We start from the raw sequence: 21,122 nt of genomic DNA, 5'->3' as shown, positions 1-21,122 counted from the left end.
CTACCTAAGGTAGGTAGGTAAGGTACCTTACCTGAGGTATTGGGTACGTACCTCTTTTGGAGGGGAGGGAGGGGGACGACCTCAGCGAGTCCTGCCTTGCCTGAGGTGCTTCCTGCCGTGATGGAGGGGTGTTACGAAAGCACCCGGCACGGACGAGGCAACTCTGTAACTCGATGTGAAGATGGCAGGCGAGCTAAAAACAAGGTACATTCAGACGATTATTTCAATCAAGGCACCTTACTTTGCCTGCCCTCATATTCCCATCATTTACCACTCGTGCCACTGCAATCCCACAGGTCCGAGGGTCAGTAGCTAAGGCCAAAAGATCATCAAAGATATCCGCAATGTTATTTCGACCATCCTCGGGGGGATCCATCGGCGTCTCATCATCCCCATTTCCTCTGATGCCCAACAACACTCGTTGCGGGTGCGCTTACCAGGTTTGTCCCTCTCCCATGCGGGTATCCATGCCCAGTATCCGTAAGGTAAGGCCAGCGCGGATACCTGCCTACACTGCTACAGCCTACCTGCCTGCAACTGCATACCTATGTACCTAGAGGCTAGAATCAGGGCCAGCTGCTCTAGGATGGCACAAGTTTGATGTCGTATTCCAGGCGATAATGAAAAGGCCGCACTGGCTGGCGAGCTCACTCGCAACTTGCAAAGCAGGGAAGATGGGCGCATAGGGCAGCAAAGCTCAGCTGGACTGTTCCGTTTCTTCCACACCGGCCGCCTTCTATTCGTCCTATCTCAGGCATCTCGGTGTCACCAGCCAAATAGTCGGCAGGCAATGAAACAATTCAACAACTTGTGGCGGCGCCCTGCAGATTCACAGAGGGGAAGACAAAAACTCGCAGAGCTAGCGACCTGCAAAAAGTCCTGGATCGGACGTGGGGCTCCAAGGCTTTCCTAGGACTTTTTTCCTCGGTACACCGTACCGTACTGTTTCACCGTGGTGAAGATTCATTTCTGCTCTGCGCCAATCATTTTGCTTTCCCGGGTTCAGACTCGCTCTAGTCACTTTAAGCTGATGATACAATGGACAATGTACCTTTGTACACCCACTCTCAGATATATCCACACAGTACCTCTCTCTCATCACATATACACTTCACCACACTCTTGTCTGTCTCTCCAGACAAACTCCAATGAGCCCAGTTTCTCGCCGATGGGCCATACATCAAGGAGACGCAACGTCATGGTCACTTATACACATTGCCCGGCAGTCAGTCTTGATAAGGTTCTACCGCCCAGCTGAAGCACTAATCTTGCTTTATGGAGGCACGGATACTGTATGGCATTGTATAAAGCGGACGGTACCTGTACCACCATCTCCAAGTCTCGGGGAGTTTATCGGCCCAGTTTTCCCAACACGGCCCATCCTCGCAGTCGCCGGGCTTGCAGCAGCTGCATCATCGCCCGATCCCCCATCACGACCACCACGCACAAATCACACTTCACACACGCGCTGCCCGTCACCTTGCCATGATCTGATGATGCAGCCCTAGGTCTCCCGTCTTCCGTCTCTACGTCTAGCCCTGCTCTAGTCTGTTTTATTTACTTTTCGTACAGTAAGTACAATGGGACGCATAATCCCAGGTTCACGCTGACTACGCAGGATTCATCCAAGTTGCTTCTAAAAGCCGATAATCCCATGAACGATACCGAGCACATGCCAATGTTTCCATATTCACCATTCTACCTCTCAGTATACACCAGAGGTGCCCGTCATGTTCTTCTCCACCACCAGCAAACGTCTCAAGCATCTGACAGATTCCTCAATACAAGAGGCCTCCTCGCCAACGCCATCGCCATCGCCACAGAGCTCTATACACCACCGCCCACCTCGCGATTTGGGGGTTTTTTACCACCGGCCGACTTAGCCTCCCGGCTGACACCTCTGCCGGAGAGGTCTCGCCAAAATGCCCCTCCCGCCACCACACAGCTGCCGGCCGGCCTTTCCGGCCCAACGCCGCGCCACACCGACGGCCAAGTCCTCAGCCCTCTACTCCAGGCACTAACACCACAAATCTTCCCCCAGATTCCACACACACGCACACACACCATCTCTCACCCACACCTCCGATGAACTTCGATAAATAATCAAACACGCGGGTCCCCTTTTTCTGAATACGAACTGACAACAGTTGACCTACCTCTTCCGGACGAGGGAAATGTGGATAGCTAGCCCATCAACCCCGAATCCGGGTCACCGCCTGTTACTTCATCAAAAGTCACCTCTCATCCTATCGTTCTCGTCCCAATCATAAACAAGATCAACGGAAATTTCAAACCACGGCTCAGCATGTCATCTGTAACGCTTACCTGAAACGAACTTACCAACCAAGCAGCTCACTCACTGCCAACCACTACACGCGGCTCAGTTGAACCAAGCACATTGGAGCACGTTGAGCCGCCAAATGCATACTCAAGAGGTTAATGCCAGCCATGGAAACACAAGTGACAACAACCACTATGACTTATCCGAGGGGGTGGGAGAACACGTAATTCCAACCCGCCAACTTCGAGGGCTTGACGTCGCGGAACCGTTTCGACCCACCCTCGCTCCGCGGCCGCCGTCCAAGGTGGCCCCCTTCCCCCAACCCACCCGGTCCGCGTAATGCCAGAGAAACCTACCGAGCGAGGAGGTGGGATATTGTAATCCGTTACTGTATCCGTATCTCTATCCCGACCTCGGATCAGTAATGGCTTGGAAGGTTGCGGCTCAAGCCGATCAACTTTCTCTCGCTCGTGCCTCTCATCGTCGCTATTCAGATCATCGAGATGCGACGAAGCCAATCATGACCGCTCGGACATGTCATCGCGTAGTGGTTTGGGTATTTTTCGCAAATGCCTTCCTCGAATCACATTCAGTCAAATTCCCCTTGGTCTGTGTATTGTTAACTGGCGTCTGTGTTCTGGTCTGAAGTTTGATGCGAAGCGTGTAAGGTGCTGTTGAGCTCATGCAGGACAACGCGGCACTTACACATTGGACGCCTAAAATGGGATGAATGAATTATGTCAACGTCAACGACTCCTGGCTTCCACAAAACGTCGGCGATTCATTTCATCTGGCGATTTGGTTTGAACTTCATGAAATGGCTTCTGCCAAAGGAATTGCCTAAAGTCGGTTCCGCATCGATTTGGAGTATGAAGTACGAGGTATGAGATGCAGACTATGAAATTCATAGTCGCCTAGACTCTGCACACTGTGGTTCTTGTGTGATGAGTATGTCCCTAGGATGACATCATGCCAGCTTGCATCTTCGTTGGTAGGAATTTGCAACTCGATCTGCCAGACGCTACCCAATATAGGCCCTACTTCACCAGCCTGGAGCAGAAGCCCTCGGCAGACTAGTATTTTGCCGAACGTGACTCAAGTTACTTCCACTTGACAATGCCCTCTGGCCATTGTCATGATCAGGCCACAGATACCAACCATCAATAGCACTGGTCGACTCAGAGCACCTGTCGAAAATCCCCCTCACGGTTGACGCCATGAAGTTATTAAGGCGGCTCAGAGTCCTGCGAAGCGGGTAGAGGCATCGCGGTATGCCAAGACTCGAATCACGCAGGCGGCGCAACTTCGCAATGAGGCCATGGGGACTTTTCACATGAGATCTTTCATATAGCATCTAACGAATCATCATTCGCGAGGCAATGCGCCCCAACACCGAATCGTGTCGCTTTTACTAACAAAAGACGCCATCTAGTAACCTACACGACTCCCAAGGAAAAAGCTTTGCAACTTTGATACCTTCTTTCTTCGCCATTCTCTCAAAACGCGTCTACCGCCCTCTTTATGCGGTATACTCCTTCTGCAACAGCTTGGCGATAGTGTTGAGCTGGATGTTGCTCGTGCCCTCGTAGATGGCGCCGATCTTGCTGTCGCGCCAAAACTTCTCGGCGGGGCCGTCGCGGACGAAACCCATGCCGCCCATCCACTCGATGGCGAGACCGCTGACGCGGCCGGCGACCTGGCTGGCGTACAGCTTGGCCATGGCGGCGTCCATGACAAAGTTCTCGCCCGCCTCCTTCTTGCGCGCCGCGTTGTAGACCAGCGCGCGGGCGGCGGCGATCTCGGTGTAGGACTGCGCGATCTGGTGCTGCATGCCCTGGAACTCGCCGACGAGCTGGCCGAACTGCTTGCGGTCGTTCCAGACGTATCTTGAAAAGGGGGTTAGTCTGAAATTTTACAAAGAGAGAGGAATAACCCAAGGGGGGGGGAGGGGGGTCTTACCTGACGGCGTTCTCCCAGGAACCGAGAGCGAGACCAGTCATCTGAGCCGCGATACCGATACGTCCCTCGTTCAAGAGACCAATGGCGTACTTGTAACCGGCGCCCTCCTCGCCCAGGAGGTTCTCCTTGGGGATCTCGACGTCGTCAAAGTTGATGACGCACGTGCTGCTGGCCTTGATACCCAGCTTCTTCTCCTTCTTTGCGATGGAGAACCCCTTGGCATCCTTCTCGACAATGAACGCCGTGATGCCCTTGTACCCCTTGGACGGGTCCAGGTTGGCAAACACGATAAAAAAGTCGGCCTCCTTGGAGTTGGTAATCCACATCTTGGAACCGCTAATCTTGTACCCGCTCTCCGTCTTGGTCGCCTTGGTCGCCAGCGCAAACGCATCAGAACCACTAACGGGCTCGCTCAGACAGAAGCTGCCGACGGTGCTGGTGGCGAGCTTGGGCAGGAAGCGCTTCTTGAGCTGGCTGCTGCCCCACTTGATGATGGCCGTGTTGACGAGGGTGTTGTGCACGTCGACGAGGACGCTGACGCTGGGGTCGACGCGCGCGAGCTCCTCGATGCCGATGATGGCGCTCGTGAAGTTCATGCCCGCGCCGCCGTACTCCTCGGGGATCTCGACGCCCATGAGCCCCTGCTCGAACAGCTGCTCCACGATGGCCGGGTCCATGTTCTCCGCCTCGTCCATCTCGCGCACCTTGGGCGCGATCACGTCGTTGGCGAACTTGCTCACCGCCTCCTGCATCGCGGCCTCGACCTCGGAGAGGTGGGTGATGGGCGTTGGGGGGATGTCGGCGATGTCAAAGTGGTCGGCATTACGGCGGCGCTGGGTGGTGGAAAGGGGTCTTGCGGTCCTGGAGGGGGAATGTTTTAGTATCATGGCTAGAGTCTGCGGAAAGTCTGAGTACTTACTGCTGGAGTGGCGAGAGCGCTCTGCCCGGTGTGCAAGTCCTCACCCTCGCGAGGACAGCAACACCACGGCTTCCTCTCAAAGCAGGGCGAACGGCCCTAGAAATCGACGACATGGTATACGATGTGATGTGTATATAGTCTCGAGATCACTCAGGCAAGTCGGCAACAGCAAAAAGAAAACAGGGTAAGAAGAACTTCGGAGGTGCGGGAAGATCTGGGGATCGTGGGAACTCCTCGGCTACTTATGGTCTCGCTCGGCCGTGCGGTGTGCTAGCTAACAGAGAGAAGGCAAACGCCCGGACGGAAACGGTCAATTGGCGTTGAACGGTTTCCCGAAATAAAGGGTGAGACGGTAAGATGAGATTAATCGTAGACAGGAGAGCAAGTCAGGAGTATTGTGTAGGTAGAGTAGAGTAGGCCACACAAAATAAGTCAAACATGCGGTGCGCCCTAGACCGTGAACCTCAAAGCCATTCGGAGCCACGGTACCTGGCGGCTGGCGAACAGACACAGCGCCCGCTTCAGCCGAGGATATCCATCCCGCAGCGGGGGGACACTGGGGGGCCAACACTGTCCCAAAGTCCCCAGTTTTGCTCCAAGTCTGGGGGAAAGCCGACGGCGTAGCACCCAGATGGGCGACATGCCAGGGGGGGGTTTCTTGGGGTTCTACGGGTGACACGGTGACGCTAGAGTCGCTTACGTCAGGACCTGAATTCTTGCAACGGGCATGTGATGCACCTCTAAAGCCGCCCCCAGCGAGTCACCTAAGCCGATGCCGTCCGTGGTCCGAGTCGCAAAAGGACGGAAGGGGGTCCGGGGGACGGAACGCGCTCCTCTGGCCTGAGGCGTCAGTTATCATTCAAGTTCAACCCCTTGCGATAGCCAAGTGCCTTAGGTAAGCAAAAAATCCAGCTTCCAGGGATTCGAATGCACACTTAGGCGCCCAGTCGCGGCGATAGCTTCTAGATCGTGACGACAGCAATTGGACGCCGAATACACTCGACACCATTTGCCCGACATGGCCAGCACACTCCTCAGATCCCTTTTCGCCCCGGCGATGAGGCCAGCGGCCTTCCCTCGCGCCGCCTCCATACTCACACCGACTGCGAGCACCATCACCACCCCCCTGATCCGATCCTTCTCCTCGACGCCCGTACAAAATGCCACCATCATGCAGGTCTTGAGAGTTCGTCACTCCCCTCCCTCACTCCATGATACCCTCAACTAACTATTCAACCCCACAGGGCTGCCACAAGAAGGGCAAGCGCGCCCGTCACGCCGTCTCCCCCGCCCTGTCCGAGATCAACGCTCCCGCCCTCAAGGGCGTCTGCCTCAAGGTTGGCATCACCCGCCCCAAGAAGCCCAACTCTGGCCAGCGCAAGACCGCTCGTGTCCGCCTCTCCAACGGTCGCCACGTCACCGCCTACGTCCCCGGCGAGGGCCACAACATCCAGCAGCACAGCGTCGTTCTCGTCCGCGGCGGCCGCAGTCAGGATTGTCCCGGTGTGCGGTACCATCTCGTCCGTGGCGCCCTCGATCTCGGAGGTGTGGCCAACCGTGCTACTTCCAGGTCCAAGTACGGTACGATGAAGCCCAAGAAGGCTACTGTTTCTTAAATTGGAGGTCTTGAGTTTGGAAGATGATATGAGTGGAAGACGCATGGATGGGCGCTGTGGAAGGGATTCAGAGCGGAAGGGTACTTTTGCCCTTGTTGTGGTGTACGACTATTAGACACCATAAGACATATCAAGACGTGTACTATTACAATGTACAAAATACCAAAAGAGATTTCACAACATTCAAACATGTTCAAGAAGTTCAAGTCAAAGCTGGACAAACACCAGATGGACCCTTCCATTTGCCTATATCTACACAGCAAAAAACGTGTCCAAGTCTTGCAGAACCATTTACGCCACTCCACAGTTGGTACCCATGTGCCTGACCAGTGCCTCTCATCGATGCAGGTAAACTCAATTGGTGGCCTTACCCAAGGCCAGTTCTGGAATTTGTTGTTACATGCCACTCTTTTATCACGCCCCCGATTTGCTCTAGTCCTGCTGGTTCTCGTAACCCTCAGGCTTGTCCAAACCGTTGATCTCGAAGTAGCGGCTCGTGCCTGATTCATTGTTAGTGGTGTTTGCGAAGAGGTCATGATCACAGCCAACTTACAAGAGTAGCCCTTCCAGTCAAAGTTGTCCTTGGGGTTGCAGTGGCAGCGTCTGTCGAGACGAACCTTCTCGCCAGTGGGGCAGTGGGTGAAGGGAACATGGTAGTAGGCGATATCGTTGAAGAAATGAATCTGGTCCTTCGGCAGCATGAGACCGGCGGCGATGGAGTGCACAGGCGCGTCACCCCAACGCTCGTAGAAGAAACCACCATCCTGGTCGAGGGACTCGAAGTAGTCGATGTAGGCCTTTGAGCGGAGCCAGTTGAGGTCACCAACTTCAAAGTTGGACCACTAGTCTCAGTCAGTAATGTCACTGGCAAAGGTCTCTTCGTCGGCCAACTTACGAAATGGCAGTGGTTGTAAGAGTCACCACCGTCGTCACTGAGGAAGCCCATGGAGTTGCCCTCGGCAATGTGCTCGGGGTGGTTCTTGATGAACTTCTTGGTGCTGTCCCAGAGAGTGGGGATGGTCTCGACGTACTCGTACAAGCTCAGAACGAAGCTGTACTTCTTGTTGTTCTCCTTCATGAAGCGGAATGGATCGTAGTGGATATCGCAGAAGAGCTCAATGGAGGGCTCAACACGCCAGTAGTAGTCGTAGTTCATCATGGCCGGCTGGCGGAAGAAGAAACCAGACTCGAAACGGCACATGTGGCGGTAGCTCACAGAGTCGCCGTAGATGATCTTGCGCTGGGCCATGTCCTCGCGAACCTTACGGGCCTTCTCCTGGTCAATGTGCTCAGGGAAAGACCAGTGCTCCTTGGGGATTTCGCCGTAGTGAGTCTTGCCGGAAACAAGGGAGGTGGTGACCTTCTTGAAGGTGGCATCGAAAGGCTTGTCGTTCAGGAAGACCCAGTCGTAGTTGTAGCGGCGGTTGAATCGGTCCTCAACCTGACGGATGGAGCGGGCAATGTCCCAGATATCGGAATTACGGGCGAGGGTGACGAAGGTAGCATTCATGCGCGGGCCGTCTGCAATGCCAGAGAGCTCATCCCAGCCAGGCTCGTTCGGGGTCATGGCCATGGGCCAGTCCTTGGGGTTGTATGCCTCGCCGACCTTGGGGCTCTTGGTTTCGGAATGAGCGGGCTGCTTGGGCTTCTCGCCCTCTTTGTTCTCGCCTTGCTGCTGCTGCTGGCCGCCGGCTGAAGGACCACCGGGTTTGCTGAAAGAGCCATCCTGAAGCCTTACGCCCTCGTAGCTAGAGTGGGAAATGAAGTAGAAAACGGCGAGGCCCTGCGCGAGAAGGTAGATGTAAGCACGGGGTCATGAAGTTTCTTTGACGTGTGCATGACGGAAATGTCGTCGAGATGCGAAAGGTATTGTGCCGCGCGTCGAGGGATCAGAGCTGACTGCGCTCGCGCAGAATGGTAGCTGGGGATCAACTTACGAAGAAGGCGAAGAGAATGTATCGCACATAGCGTGCTGAGCCTGTCGCCATCTTGACCGGTGTATTCAGGCCTTGGATGGAAGCCTGGGTCGGTTGAAAGAGGATGAAGCAGAATGGAAGAATAAGAGAAATCCCGTTCTTCCCCAGAGATGAACAAGGGCGACTGGGAAGGAGAGGGAAAAAATAGAAAAGAGGTGCACAGGAAGGGATACGTATTCGTACGAGTCGACCGCCTGAGAGAAAAGGATGGCTTCAGGAAAATGTTCAGAGGAGCTGGAGTACCAGGAGCGCGCTAGCAGCCACGCATCTCACTGGATTTGGGGGACCTGAAGGAATCTCACAGGGTTAGGAGGTACGAATGCAGCGTACGCGGTGCGTCCACCCCGAGAAAAGGGAGCGCTAGCAAGAAGTACCGCGAGGTGGAATAAAGGGGGTGGGGCGACAACTGGCCTGCTCCCAGGAGGTTTGCAACTCAAAAAGAGCAGCCAGGGGGCATATAGAAGTAGCTTTACGCGGAACTTTGTATGAATCTCTACTTCTGCTTCCAGCTCGAGGTATCTCCCACTTCTCGCGACTGAGATTGATGGAAGCAGACCTGAACTCAACAGCTGCATTCACCCATATATTTTTCTTACGAACCCCATGCAGAAACGAGGATGTATAATTACGTGCGAAAGTCGACATGGCTCTTTCTGGGCATTTTTCAAAATGCTGATGCAGAGCAACATATGGACGATAGCAGGGAGAGGTCGAATAGGTATCGCCACAGAATCGCGGATGCAGACGATACAAAGTACACGAGACATGCATTCTGGGCATGGCATGCTTTTGACAACTAAGTATCCTCCACGTACCTCTCTTCGGTGCAGAGGGCTGCCGCGTACCCGTTCCCAGCTCTTGGGCATCCTGTCTCCATACGATCGGGGACAGGGAACGTGGCCACTGTCGGAATCTGCTGCAGCGGCCTGCCGTCAGCCCTGGGAGTCAGGTCCGTAGACCAGGGGTCAGAGGGTGAGCTTTCTCTTCCATTTGGAAGCTGGTGCTGAAAGTTGGAACCCCATTTGACACTGGCTGAGCGACGGGATCCAATGGGCGGGAAATCTCTCCGTGTCATCCAACTTAACCCTGCCATCCAGCAATGGTAGACTTAGATACGTTACCACGTATGGTCTAGAGCAGGTACTGCTTACACACATGGTTGATACCCCAGAAAAGATAATCATCATGTCTGAAACTCACTGTCATCCCTTCTGCCCTGCGTTCCAGAGCTTCTCAACCCCCTGTGCTTTCTTCTGCGATGGACATGTACACATTTCCATTTTGATTGCCCCTGGCAGATCTAGTTGCCTCGTGTATATTAGTCAATTGTGCAGATACGCTGAGTTCTATGTCTGGACATATTTTATTTTATCTGAAGATTCCACACAACGATGGGCCTACCAATACCGTGCGAGTCGCGATTCTTGCGGGAGTCCGGGAGAAAAGTACCTCATCCTCAATAGTGTCGGATCGTGGAATTCTCACCCGGCTCTTGGCGACTTTTTCAGCATCGAATCAATGGAACACATTTCGATAACGCCAAATTGGCTCTGTTGTTAGGCTCGTGTGGCTTCCGTGCCCTTTAGCTGCTTGCCGCTCGTATCCCGCCCGGTGCCGTGCAGCAAAGATCGCCGTGCCTTTTGCCCCCAAAAGCTCGTGCCGAGAGCTCAGCTCAAATGCTGCAACCGACTCTTTCGTCTGCAAACAACGACGTAGCAATACCATGGGTATTCAGTTGTCAGCGTGTGCTCGCGTTCGGCTTTGCTCTTGCATACGGAAACATTCAACCAAACCAGTTCATGCGACTGCCTGATCATCTTCAAGAGATGTACAATCATCCCGAAGGGTACATGATGCACCGTTGACAGCGGACTGTCCGGAAGATCAGAACACCACAATGTAGGGCACAGAGCGCTTTGCTGGTCGTGCTCTTATGCCCGCAGCATCAAATCTGTAACCAGGTGCCTTATTTGGTACATAGAGCATTCTGGAGAGACAACCAGCCACCATGTTCGACCGTCTACCTATTCTAGTCGAGTAGATTCGGGGTTACCAAACGGGATGATCCTGTCAAAATGTGGCTTCCTTGTGCTTGCTTCGTAGGCTTGCCGCCCAGATGAGCCTGGCTGGGCGGTAGATTCCTGTCTGGCGTCACAAGAGCCCTACGTTCCAACTGACTCTGACCGGTATCGCTCATCGATGCGCTCAACTGTGAGAAGAGAGCTCGGAATTGTGCGTATGCCACCGACTTCTGATCGATGTTTGATGGCTGAGTCAAGGGAGTCGACTAAACAGCACAGCTAGGTATCAAGATGAGTCGATGCAACAGTTGAGGCCTTCAGTGATATTTGGTTATTGTCGTGAGCCTCCGTGCTTCACAATTGAAGTACTAAAAATCATGCTATGAGCTCCTGCTCTGTCACTAAAACTTAGTAAATGTTTTTCGGACACCAGACAACATAAAGATAGATTGCCGACTGGATTGAGCTATCCGATTTGCTCACGGGATATTGAAGATAGCCTTACAATGCAAGCAATTTATAAACACTGACCTCTCAGTTGTCGCGATGAATCCAGCTCAATTTTATCTACAATACAATATCAAGATGTGGAAATCATCATGAGTAAGACCAGGTGAATAGTCAGTATAAAATAGATGAACACTGTTCACAGGATGCCCCAAGGCAGCATCTTAGACAAGGCTGGAGATATACTCAGTTTTCAGGTTAATTCAAGAGATATTGACAGCAGCCATCAATCAGTGTGCGGCGGACTGTGATCCTCCCGAATTTAAGCTTCCTACACATTTGGACAAATCCAGACAAAACACAGAATAAAACCGGCCCGGACAATTGTGATTGCATCACCCAGAAAGCAGGGTGCAGTTGATAATGGGTGTCACTCATCCAGATCCCTGGCTAGGACCCCTCTATCCACATTCGGCGAGCAAATACAGGCCACGATGACGAGAGGGGCTATCTCCAGGCCATCCCCCAAGCAGCCGGCGTATGACTAACCTTTCACGTGACTCCAGTCCTTCCAGCTAAGCTGTCCAAGCTCGCTCATTGGCTCGGAGTGAGCCATGTAGTGGGGTACCAAGGCTCTCGAGCCTCAATTCCTCCCCACGGATGCGAATGGTGCATCACCACTTTGGCCATCGCAACCCAACCTCAGCGACGCGACTCTTTTTGCTTCCTTTCTCGCTCCGAATCTCACCTGGCGCATTGTGTTCAACTTTGTGCTCTGGTGAATACCTTGTCTCTGGATGTCAATTCACTGAGCAGACCCGGCCAAAGCACCCCTGTTTATGCCTTGTCGCTTTGCTCTCAGTTTTGGTATTTGTCTTTGACGACATCATGATAGTTTTGCGAGCTGCTACACCTAAATCCACAGATCTCTCGTTCTCTTAGTGGTAAGTCGCACAAACTCTCTTGTCTTTTCGATCTTGATTGAGAATTACTGGAGACCTCTTGTCACGATTTCTGCCCCTACAGTCTCTACAGCGGCAGCTATGGCCACTGCCTGAACTCATCAAGGCGAGAGAGATGCCGGGCAGCTTCCTTGCCACACCACTTTAGCTACGATGATCCTATGAAGCGGGAGGGACCACTCACTCTTTCCCTTCTTGAGCTTCTCAGGCCCATCTCAGTCCTTGGCCTTCTTCTCCCTTCTCTCACCCTGCCTTACTATTTCCAACATCTCTTCCTCAGCATCTATTTGCCTCACTTCGTCAGAGACCCAACTCCGATGCTGACCACGACCTAGTATACAGCTATTTCTCTTATTTGAAACGAAGACGGACTAGTTGTTCAACATGTCTTTTTTCGGCTTCGACCCTACACGCCCTGCTGGCCATAACACGGCGGCGCCAGGCTTCTCTCAGACTCACGATCCTTTCGCCGGCCTTTCGCGCGGCGATGCCGAGGACGACGACGCTGTCGAATTCGACGATACGTATGATGGGCTAGGCGACCAACTCGAGGAGAGCGGCGATGCTTTCAACGACGACACATTCGGAGGTGGTGGCCCGACTACCATCTCGAATGCCCCTGTCGGAAAGGACTTCGACTTCTTTGGCCAAACGGCAAAGGTGTCTGACGCCATCGAAGAGGAGCAGGTTCGCTACAGCCGCCAAGTTCCTGCCGCCAAGCCTGTTCCCGCTCCTGCGCCCGTTCAGCAGCATTATCAGCAAGCCCAACATCCGCAGCAATACTACTACCCCCAGAGCCAGCAGGCCCCCAGACCTGTTCGCACTGGCTATGAGAAGTACAAGGATGCGGAACCCATTCCCGACCTGCACGTCGACGCGTCGCTTTGGGGCATGCCTTCCAAGAAGACCGCTATTCCCGAGCCTTCCCCGAAGCCGCAGGCTGTCCCGTCCGCCAGCAGGAAGGTCATGAGTTTGGAAGAGGTGGAGAAGGCAATGCGAGAGCAAGCCACCCAACGAACCCCTCAGCCAGCTTTCTCGGAATCTGCGCCGCCTCCTCAGGGCTATCCAGGGCCTGAGTACGGCTACGGACGGCCCGAGCCTGCCCAACAGCAGTCCTTCCATGGTGTTGAACATCATCAACAGCGTGGTGGCCAGCCTCAACAGCATCCTGGCCATGGACATCCCGTACAGATTCTGCAGAGACCTCAGTCTATTACCTCCAAGCCGACTCCGCCTGTTCAAGGAACTCCCAGCCCGCTTGCTCAGCCTCCTCACTCCCAAGCCCCGCCTTCGCAGCCGACTCAGATTCTTCAGAACCCGAACAGACTCTCAGGTGATGCCGCACGGCTTGGCGCTCATGGCCCTCAAGCTCATCACCAGGCCCACGGCCACCAAGGACACCGTTCGCAAGGTTCCATGGGACGCGTTCCATCCGCCAATCAGCAGCAGCAGCAGCAGCATCTTGCGCACCTGTCAGAGGACGAGAAGGCCGCTTACCTTGATCAAGAAACCAAACGTGCTAAGCGCAATCACAAGATTTGGCTCTTGTCCAAGGACAATGGCCTTATGACACCCCAAGACAAGAATTTCGTTACCCGCATCCAGCTGCAGCAACTGGTCTCGGCCACTGGCAACCCTATTGACAACACCAACGATGATTCCTTAACTGAGGATTTCTACTACCAGGTCCTTAGCCAAATCCGTGGCGGCCAGCGTCAGAACCCCAACCAGCCGTTGAACAACTTTGCTCAAACCTACCTCTTCCAAACCGGCAGCCGCCAGGGCAACATGAGAAGACAGGGACGGGCGGCAGAAAACCATGTTCAGCGAATGGAGCAGCAAGTTCAACGTGCTGTCGAGGCTGCCAAGAACAAGCCGAAGAACCCCCAGCTGGTCATCGCTGGTAGTCTCGGAAAGATTTCCTTCAGCAATGCAAAGACGCCCAAGCCCCTCCTGAACATCAAGCGAACTGACAGCAGTGGAGATGCCAACCGTCCTGGTAACGGCAAGCGCCATGGCGAGTCGAACAGTCTGGATCGCAAGGCCATCCTGCGAAACATTGAGAAGGTCTATAACACCATCATGAAGATGGAAGACCACGCCCGCTTCATTCCCCCTCCTCCCACAAATGGAAACGACGAAGAGTTCCACGCTAAGCACCAAGAGTGGTTGGAGACGGCTCAAGCCTACAATGCCCAGCTCTGGAATGATCTCAAGGTTCATGAGCCTATTGGCGCTACCACCCTCCACCCCTTCATTGCATTCCTATCCTTCCCCAAGGGAAAGAAGGCCATTCCCCGCGTCTTCCGCCACATCAGCTTCGAACAGCGCACCACGATTTTGACCATGATCATTATCCACCTGGACCAGCTTGATGTGGTTTATGGAGCACAGACCACCGACGGCGAAGTCAGCCTCAATGCGGCTATGCGTGAGAGCATTGAGCTTTTCTCGGCAGCCGTCATGCCGAGCCTGTTTGCTTACTTCAACGAGACGGAGTTGGACATTGTGACGGGCGTTCTTGGTCTTATTAGCACCAAGTTGAACATTGATCTCATTGCCAAGACTCGGGTTGGATGCTCAATGCTGACTCTCATTCTGAGCCGAGCCGAGCTTCTGAAGCAAGGTGGCGGAGGTAGCCCTCAGCTGTGGGCTGAGTGGTAAGTCAAGCAACATATAGTCAGCACTCACAGTTACTAACAATCTCGCAGGGAACAAACCTTCAACATGTTCTTCAACAAGCTTGAGCCCACCCTCCATCACATCTTCCCCGGCAGCGTCAACACGGGAGAAGACGTTGTGGTTTGGCAGCTCCTCGCTGCGGTTGGTGTCAGTGCCAACCCTGAGCAGCAGCAACGCCTGGTCCTTGCTGTCAAGGACCGCGTCCTCGACACCGTCGCGCACGCAAAGACGCTCCCGGGCGCCATGGCAACTACTCGGTTGGCCACTGTCAACCTCTTCATGCACTCCATTGGTTTGGATGTCGAATTGCTTCAGTAAGGGGATGTATTAGTGGAAGAGAACGTGCAATCGCGGCGTTCATTGCGTCATTCGCGGTTGGAGCGCATTACAATTGACTGAAGAAACGCGTTGGGATGCTTGGGATATAAAGGGTCTTATGACGCATGGCCCGTGATTTTTTGAGGGCTTTGGGGCCGCTGCTGAGCTGTAGTACTGGGACTACAGTTTGATGGAGGCTTCAACATGCGACGATGGCTTGTCCCGTGGCAATATGCACAAACATATCTTGTGTAGAATACGCACACGACTCTATGAGATGGCGCCGCCATATGAGTATCAGGAGTGGGTCGAGACCAGTCTTGCTAGTTAGAGCAAAAGAAAATCTGCATTTGAAGTTTAAGCAAAGTCTCATCTTCTCTGAGTGACCTCTCTATAACACCGTAACGCCTGAGCTATGCAAATCGAATCCTCTGTCGAGTAGACTGACTGTCCCTTATGTGAGATCCATGCTTGAGGATGCTTGCGCAGGCGCAGGCGCAACTCTTGCTTTGCCTCCACGCCGTGCGGCCACAGCACCCCGGGCCTTGGGCTTCACCTTGCGCGCCTGCTCTTGAGCAGCGGCCACAGCTGCCGCCTCAGCTTCCATTTCCGCCTTGGTCGGGAGCTTTGGCTTCTTGATACCGCTGACAGCCTCCAAGAGCTCGTCGTCGCCCCATTTGGTCTCCAACCTCGCAACCTTGTCAGCCAGATCCACCACGGGCTTCTCCTCCTCGGCCCCGTCAATGGCGGCCTTCTTCTTCTTTTCCTCGTCCTCTTCGTCGGCTAGGGGCGCAGGCTTCTCTCCGGGAGCGCGCATGATGAGACTCTCCTGGTAAATCTCCCAGGCCGCCTCGTTGTCCTCGTCCGTGTACTTTAACTTGCGCCAGTTCTCCATCTGGACGGAGCGGAGGCGGTCGGCCATGGTTTCGCTCTTTGCGGTGGCGCCGTCCTGAGTCGTCTTGATGGTCATGTGGATCGCGCGCGCGGCGGCCGATTGCGGGCCCGCGCCGCCTGCTCCCCCGGGCCCGCCTGCTGCCGCGGCGGATTCCTTGGCCGCTGCGGCGGAGGCGTTGCGCTCTTGTTGGGCTACGGCGTCGACGTGGTGGAGTTGGGGGCGGAGGTGGACGAGGTTCGTCACGGGGGTGAGGTGGAGGTCCTCTGAATGGGGGCAGCTGTGGTTAGTACACTGGAAGAACAGGGAAAGGGAAGTGAGACTCACTTCCTTGGAAGACGCCAATCATGTACTGAACCTCCTTATGGTCAGGACATTGGCCGCCGAGCGTCTGCGTGCGGAGGACCTTGTCCTGGCGCACCGCCTCGGGCCACTCGAGGTACAAGTCATCCTCCAAATCGACGTCGCCGCGTCTCTTCTGTCTAGGCGGCGGCGCGCCGACACCGAAGCCGCCAGACAGGCCGTGTGTGCCGCCGTTCTTGGACTCAAGACTGGCTTTCAGCTGGCGGCCCCACTTCATGCCCTTCTCCTTGTCGTAGGATTGAGTGTAGTCGAGGGGCACGTCGACCTCGACCATGCCGGAGCGGCCCTTGAGGCGCATCTCGGTCGGGGCAGTGGTGCGCGGGTCGGTGCGGTTGGGCTGCTGGAGGACCCAGAGCTTGCGTCCCTGCGGGAGGGAGGGGTTGAAAAAGACGTCGTAGGAGGCGACGACAGGGTCTGGGTCGAAGGATTCGTCGATCTCGGGCTCCATTGTTGCTGTCGGGGCGGTCATTGTTGTGGTGTTGGTGTGAATTGGACAAGGTCAATTCGTGACTCTTGTTCGCCTGAGATGTGTGGTTTGAGGTCGGGAAATTTTTGGATTGCGCCGGTGAGTCCTTACCCCACGGCGGGATGGACGTCAGCGCTTATCGATAAGAGTGCTGTAGCTCACCCTTGTCCGAGGTGGGGGACGACCTTCTTGTAGCTCCTTTCTTTGACTGCCTACACCTTCGTTCCCTCGGAGAAACACAAGTTGACCTAAGGTGCATTAAGATCATAACTCTCTTTGCCAGTATCTGTTTCAATGTAAAACAAGACAAGAATCTGATCAACCCATCGAAGTGCACCAATCCTTAGATGGACGGAACTCAATTTGCCTGGGAACGACTTAGCTGGAGAACCATACCTCGATTCCACCAATGTGGCTCTGTGACCAACAACAGCAGGAAAGAGCAGCAGCCGTTACATCGCCTTCGCATTTGGTTTATCACCAATGCTGCAGATTCAAACTCTCTGAGATATTGTAGGGCAGACTCAACACTATGGTGTCATCTGCCGCGTGAATAGTCTGAAGGATCTTTCTAGTTCCTACTCCCCGGCACCACACCTTGGGCTTCCAGTGCTGGACGTCCAAAATTGGACGTCAGTCACATTGGCTATGGATAACAGGTTCATACCCGTATCAGCCGGTGCATTGGCTTGTGACTTTATTGCAAGCACACCCTTGCTTTGCTGTCGAAGTTGTTGCGCTCATCTGTTGTGGTGAGGTTGGGTCGTGGCGACTGGACATAACGCGCCGGCCTTATGAGAGGGATGCAGTTCATGCAGTCTACTTCTCATGAGTTGAGCTCTACACACGAATCAACGGGTTAAATCCTGACTTTTAGTTGATGGATAGCTCACGATCCTTGGACAACTGGCAACGCTATGTCGCCATCTAAACTGGTTCGGGCTAATATTAAAGTAGCGCTGATGAGAGACACTAGCAACCACATGAAGACTTACACGCAACCCAGCTTCACGCTTCCTCATCTACTTTAAGATTCGAGTACAGCCCGTTGGGTGAACTTTGCAGAAATGTGACCCGGCATCATTATGACCTTGCATGGAAGCCATCGATAGCCCCAGATGGCGGCCGAAGTCCCAAACTCACTGAACTGGGTATCTTTCGTGACGGGCATTCTCTCCTTCGCCCTCACCACTCTCAACTTGATAGCCCTTTACGCCAACTTCGTTGCCACGATAAGATCTGCCCCAAACGAAATACGAGATTCACTAGGAAACCTCAGACAACAACTCTGCGAAGAGCGACAAGCCCTGCGCCACCAGTCTCGAGAGATCCGCACAAAAACGAAGCTGCGCCAGCGCATCTTCAACCTGAGCGACAGAGACGCCAGCCACGAAGCCCGCTCAGCACTATCCTACGCGGAGCAGACGCTGCCCCTCCACTACCTCACCCTCCGCGACCTCTGGCGCACCTTCAAAGAGCTCGAGCGGCCGTTCCTCATCGCGAGCGGGTACCGCGCCGAGGCCATCCACAATGGTGCGTCGTGGGGCGAGGCGGATCTCGACGAGAAGGTCCGGGCCGATTTCGAGAAGCACGGGGAGCAAAACAGCTTCGCGGACTGGAGTGCTATCTACAAGTGCGACTTTGCGCACCGGTTTATTTGGTGGCAGATCAAGGATGATGTGAAGAAGCTTGGGGACGAGGTCATGCGGATCATGGCGAGGCGGACGGAAAGGGAGGTGACTTATACGCGCATGATAGTGAAGCAAATCTTTCAGGGTGATGGGCCAGCGCAGATCGTTGACGTCCGGCCTCCGCGACGGCCTCCTGGTGGAGGGGGTGGCGGCGGTGGAGGAGCCAGGAGGCGTATGAGTTGGGGATCTGGGCCTGTGAGGCGGAGTCCGATTCCGATGAGACGAAGTCCTGCTCCGGTCAGGAGAGCTCCTGTACCCGTCCCTGTGAGGACGCCACATCACGATCGATCCAAGAAACACATCGAAAGAAGCTCGAGTTCTTCCTCCTCTACGAGCACAAGCAGCAACAGGGACAATCAGGCGACGAGACGGGGCATGGATGTGCCGAGACGCAGTGGTTCGGTAATCAGCGAGCATAGACACAGTCACCCAAAGAGCGACGCCGCTACTATTGGGAAACATCAGCGTCGTCCGAACCATCAGCCACAGGCGGGAAGTAGTCGATGGGAGCAGTTTCGCGGCAGGCCTTCGCGGCAATATGATCTAAGGGAGTACTTTGAGGGTCGGGGGCGGGATCATTCGAGGATCATAGAGGTTATTCCAGAGAGTGAGATTGACTACTTTTCACCCCGGTCGCGGCACAAGAACGACGGGAAGTGAAGCGACTGCTTTCATAATTTGTAGATTAAAGACAGCTTGAAGAAATCAATGTCTGCGTTCTTGAATTTGTCCCGCAGATAACAAGCTGGCTTTCAACTGAGCCGTGGACAAGATGGGGCGATAGGATCCAAGTGATCAAGGCTGACAGATAATTCCAGATGTCCGGTAATTTGAGATGGAGGGGCAATGATATAACCGCCACAGGCTGACTGGCTGATGTTTCTTGGTCTTTGCAGACGAAGACCACTCGGTGAATGTATTGTCAAGTCTATCATCTAAATCGTGCGATATCTCGCTAGTTTCTCATTGCCTCCAAGATCCTTTGAGCATCCATTGTGGCAGTACAACTTTGTGATCGCGCTCAGAACCAGCCGCCTTATTTATTTCATTCCCCAGAGCTCAGTGTCCGTTTTGCGTCTTGAGGGCCCAACAGGCTCCTCCTGATGTCTTCGGCTCGCGCTGGGAGGTTGCATTTTCTCTCCGAGGGCATGGCCTGAATTCCGTGCGCCTGAATCCACAGTATAAGTTCGTAGAATGTCATCAATATGAGATTGAATACGTCGGCTGGAAGCTGACTTCTTGATCTGAGATACGTCCTCTTGGCGGAATTGAAGGTCTTTCAGGGGCGGAACTGATCCCTTGGCACATGAATGCGCCTTCGGCTGCATTTGCTGCAGTGCTTCGACACGGCTAGGTAAGCGCCTGATGGCACTTCAAACAAAGGCTCCTCGTCTAGCATACCAGTCGATGCATTCCTGCACTCCCCGCAGACGATGGGAATAGTCTCTGAATCGCCTTTCGAGATGTTCACATGTCTCCAGAGCTCTTCATAGAGTTGGAGTCCAAGTCTCCCCATTTTGCTATTTTTGGAGCTCTTCGCGTACGACCTCAAACCGTTCATCAGCTGGTCCAGGGGGTCACAGATGTTAAGCCCAGCTCACGAATGAGGCTGAACTTCACAGTCTGGAGGCAGCCTCAAAGCTGGCTCGCTCGGCGGCAGTGTCCGGAAGATGAGGGCGGCGTACTCTTCGAGAATGGTTAAGAGTAGCTGTTGTCGATCTTTTGCAGTCTCGGTGGCGGGCTGTCTTGGCAGCTGTGCAAACTTGAGCCAGGCATTGTGTGTTTTCCTCAGAACCTAAAAGGCCACATGGCTGGAGGGCAGCTTTTTATGGTCTCCGATGTTTCGCTCGGCTTCAAGTCTCTGCTGGAAGCGAATTCGCTCTCTTGTGTGCTCTGTGATGCGTCTTTCGAGGAGCTGCGACTGGCCAGCATATATATCGGCAGTACCATTCTAGTTGCAGATGACATGAAGATACACTGCCCAAGGGCAAGAGCCGTCGGTTGGATATTCGTACTTTTTCACCCAAAGGTGAGATTCCAGACTGAATCTCTCACCCTGCAGCATGGCAAGGATTTCAGGGTTGATAGCTTCCAGCATCTTGGACCGAAGACGGCTAGGGCCTCCCGATTCCCGGACAAAAACGTCGCCTCTTCGAGATTCTTTCAGGTGCTGAGACCTCGAAGGCTCGTGAAGGCCATGAAGAATTTGATCGAGAATTCGTAAGTATTCAGGCACTTTACTGCGGTTGGCTGCGCCCGACTATTATCAAGAGTCAGGCATCTGGAAATGTTTTGCGATTACTGTGACTAAGCCAACTTACGGACGATGATACCTGAGACCTTTGCGTCCATTTTCGTGGACGGCGATGATCCACAGCGTTCTTCGATAAGGTACTACTAGACCTGTCTGCCCAAAGACGCAAGTATTTGTACCCAACACGTCGTATGAGTGGCATCCTTAACACAGAAGTACCGTCACCCAACATATTGATGGGCGCAGGGATCGATTTGGTATAGCGCAGAGCCCGT

At 54.0% G+C, this 21,122-nt stretch overlaps 9 protein-coding genes across 9 annotated transcripts; 4 read left to right on the top strand and 5 right to left on the bottom strand.

Moving 5' to 3' along the window:
* Positions 1 to 404: 404 nt before the first annotated feature.
* Positions 405 to 2,621, top strand: CLUP02_18208 (uncharacterized protein; the record flags this gene model as incomplete). Its single annotated transcript, XM_049297110.1, has 7 exons — positions 405 to 549; positions 615 to 762; positions 828 to 1,000; positions 1,072 to 1,474; positions 1,600 to 1,993; positions 2,189 to 2,314; positions 2,385 to 2,621. 7 exons carry the CDS (start codon positions 405 to 407, stop codon positions 2,619 to 2,621), a joined length of 1,626 nt encoding a protein of 541 aa, XP_049138334.1.
* Positions 2,622 to 2,699: 78 nt separating this feature from the next.
* CLUP02_18207 (acyl-CoA dehydrogenase) lies at positions 2,700 to 5,272 on the bottom strand (the record flags this gene model as incomplete). The annotated part of the gene is made up of 7 exons (XM_049297109.1): positions 2,700 to 2,767; positions 2,869 to 2,997; positions 3,178 to 3,321; positions 3,392 to 3,606; positions 3,814 to 4,167; positions 4,241 to 5,101; positions 5,160 to 5,272. The coding sequence occupies 7 exons, from the start codon at positions 5,270 to 5,272 to the stop codon at positions 2,700 to 2,702; spliced, it is 1,884 nt and encodes a 627-aa protein (XP_049138333.1).
* A 905-nt stretch (positions 5,273 to 6,177) lies between these two features.
* CLUP02_18206 (ribosomal protein S12) lies at positions 6,178 to 6,775 on the top strand (the record flags this gene model as incomplete). The annotated part of the gene is made up of 2 exons (XM_049297108.1): positions 6,178 to 6,345; positions 6,404 to 6,775. 2 exons carry the CDS (start codon positions 6,178 to 6,180, stop codon positions 6,773 to 6,775), a joined length of 540 nt encoding a protein of 179 aa, XP_049138332.1.
* A 432-nt stretch (positions 6,776 to 7,207) lies between these two features.
* Positions 7,208 to 8,763, bottom strand: CLUP02_18205 (glycolipid 2-alpha-mannosyltransferase; the record flags this gene model as incomplete). Its single annotated transcript, XM_049297107.1, has 4 exons — positions 7,208 to 7,275; positions 7,329 to 7,617; positions 7,671 to 8,558; positions 8,713 to 8,763. The coding sequence occupies 4 exons, from the start codon at positions 8,761 to 8,763 to the stop codon at positions 7,208 to 7,210; spliced, it is 1,296 nt and encodes a 431-aa protein (XP_049138331.1).
* Positions 8,764 to 12,565: 3,802 nt separating this feature from the next.
* CLUP02_18204 (topoisomerase II-associated protein PAT1) lies at positions 12,566 to 15,181 on the top strand (the record flags this gene model as incomplete). Its single annotated transcript, XM_049297106.1, has 2 exons — positions 12,566 to 14,841; positions 14,893 to 15,181. 2 exons carry the CDS (start codon positions 12,566 to 12,568, stop codon positions 15,179 to 15,181), a joined length of 2,565 nt encoding a protein of 854 aa, XP_049138330.1.
* Positions 15,182 to 15,635: 454 nt separating this feature from the next.
* On the bottom strand, positions 15,636 to 16,905 carry CLUP02_18203 (DNA-directed RNA polymerase III complex subunit Rpc37; the record flags this gene model as incomplete). The annotated part of the gene is made up of 2 exons (XM_049297105.1): positions 15,636 to 16,339; positions 16,401 to 16,905. 2 exons carry the CDS (start codon positions 16,903 to 16,905, stop codon positions 15,636 to 15,638), a joined length of 1,209 nt encoding a protein of 402 aa, XP_049138329.1.
* A 245-nt stretch (positions 16,906 to 17,150) lies between these two features.
* Positions 17,151 to 17,986, bottom strand: CLUP02_18202 (uncharacterized protein; the record flags this gene model as incomplete). Its single annotated transcript, XM_049297104.1, has 6 exons — positions 17,151 to 17,216; positions 17,299 to 17,319; positions 17,384 to 17,432; positions 17,500 to 17,641; positions 17,796 to 17,808; positions 17,945 to 17,986. The coding sequence occupies 6 exons, from the start codon at positions 17,984 to 17,986 to the stop codon at positions 17,151 to 17,153; spliced, it is 333 nt and encodes a 110-aa protein (XP_049138328.1).
* Positions 17,987 to 18,020: 34 nt separating this feature from the next.
* On the top strand, positions 18,021 to 19,253 carry CLUP02_18201 (uncharacterized protein; the record flags this gene model as incomplete). Its single annotated transcript, XM_049297103.1, has 1 exon — positions 18,021 to 19,253. One exon carries the CDS (start codon positions 18,021 to 18,023, stop codon positions 19,251 to 19,253), a length of 1,233 nt encoding a protein of 410 aa, XP_049138327.1.
* Positions 19,042 to 21,079, bottom strand: CLUP02_18199 (uncharacterized protein; the record flags this gene model as incomplete). The annotated part of the gene is made up of 9 exons (XM_049297102.1): positions 19,042 to 19,147; positions 19,222 to 19,288; positions 19,363 to 19,528; positions 19,685 to 19,915; positions 19,966 to 20,140; positions 20,195 to 20,355; positions 20,401 to 20,544; positions 20,617 to 20,853; positions 20,915 to 21,079. The coding sequence occupies 9 exons, from the start codon at positions 21,077 to 21,079 to the stop codon at positions 19,042 to 19,044; spliced, it is 1,452 nt and encodes a 483-aa protein (XP_049138326.1).
* Between the last annotated feature and the right edge of the window lie 43 nt (positions 21,080 to 21,122).

Source organism: Colletotrichum lupini, chromosome 10 (genome assembly GCF_023278565.1).
Source record: "Colletotrichum lupini chromosome 10, complete sequence".
In the NCBI taxonomy this organism is placed as follows: domain Eukaryota; kingdom Fungi; phylum Ascomycota; class Sordariomycetes; order Glomerellales; family Glomerellaceae; genus Colletotrichum; species Colletotrichum lupini.
This window is presented reverse-complemented; position numbering and strand designations above follow the sequence as displayed.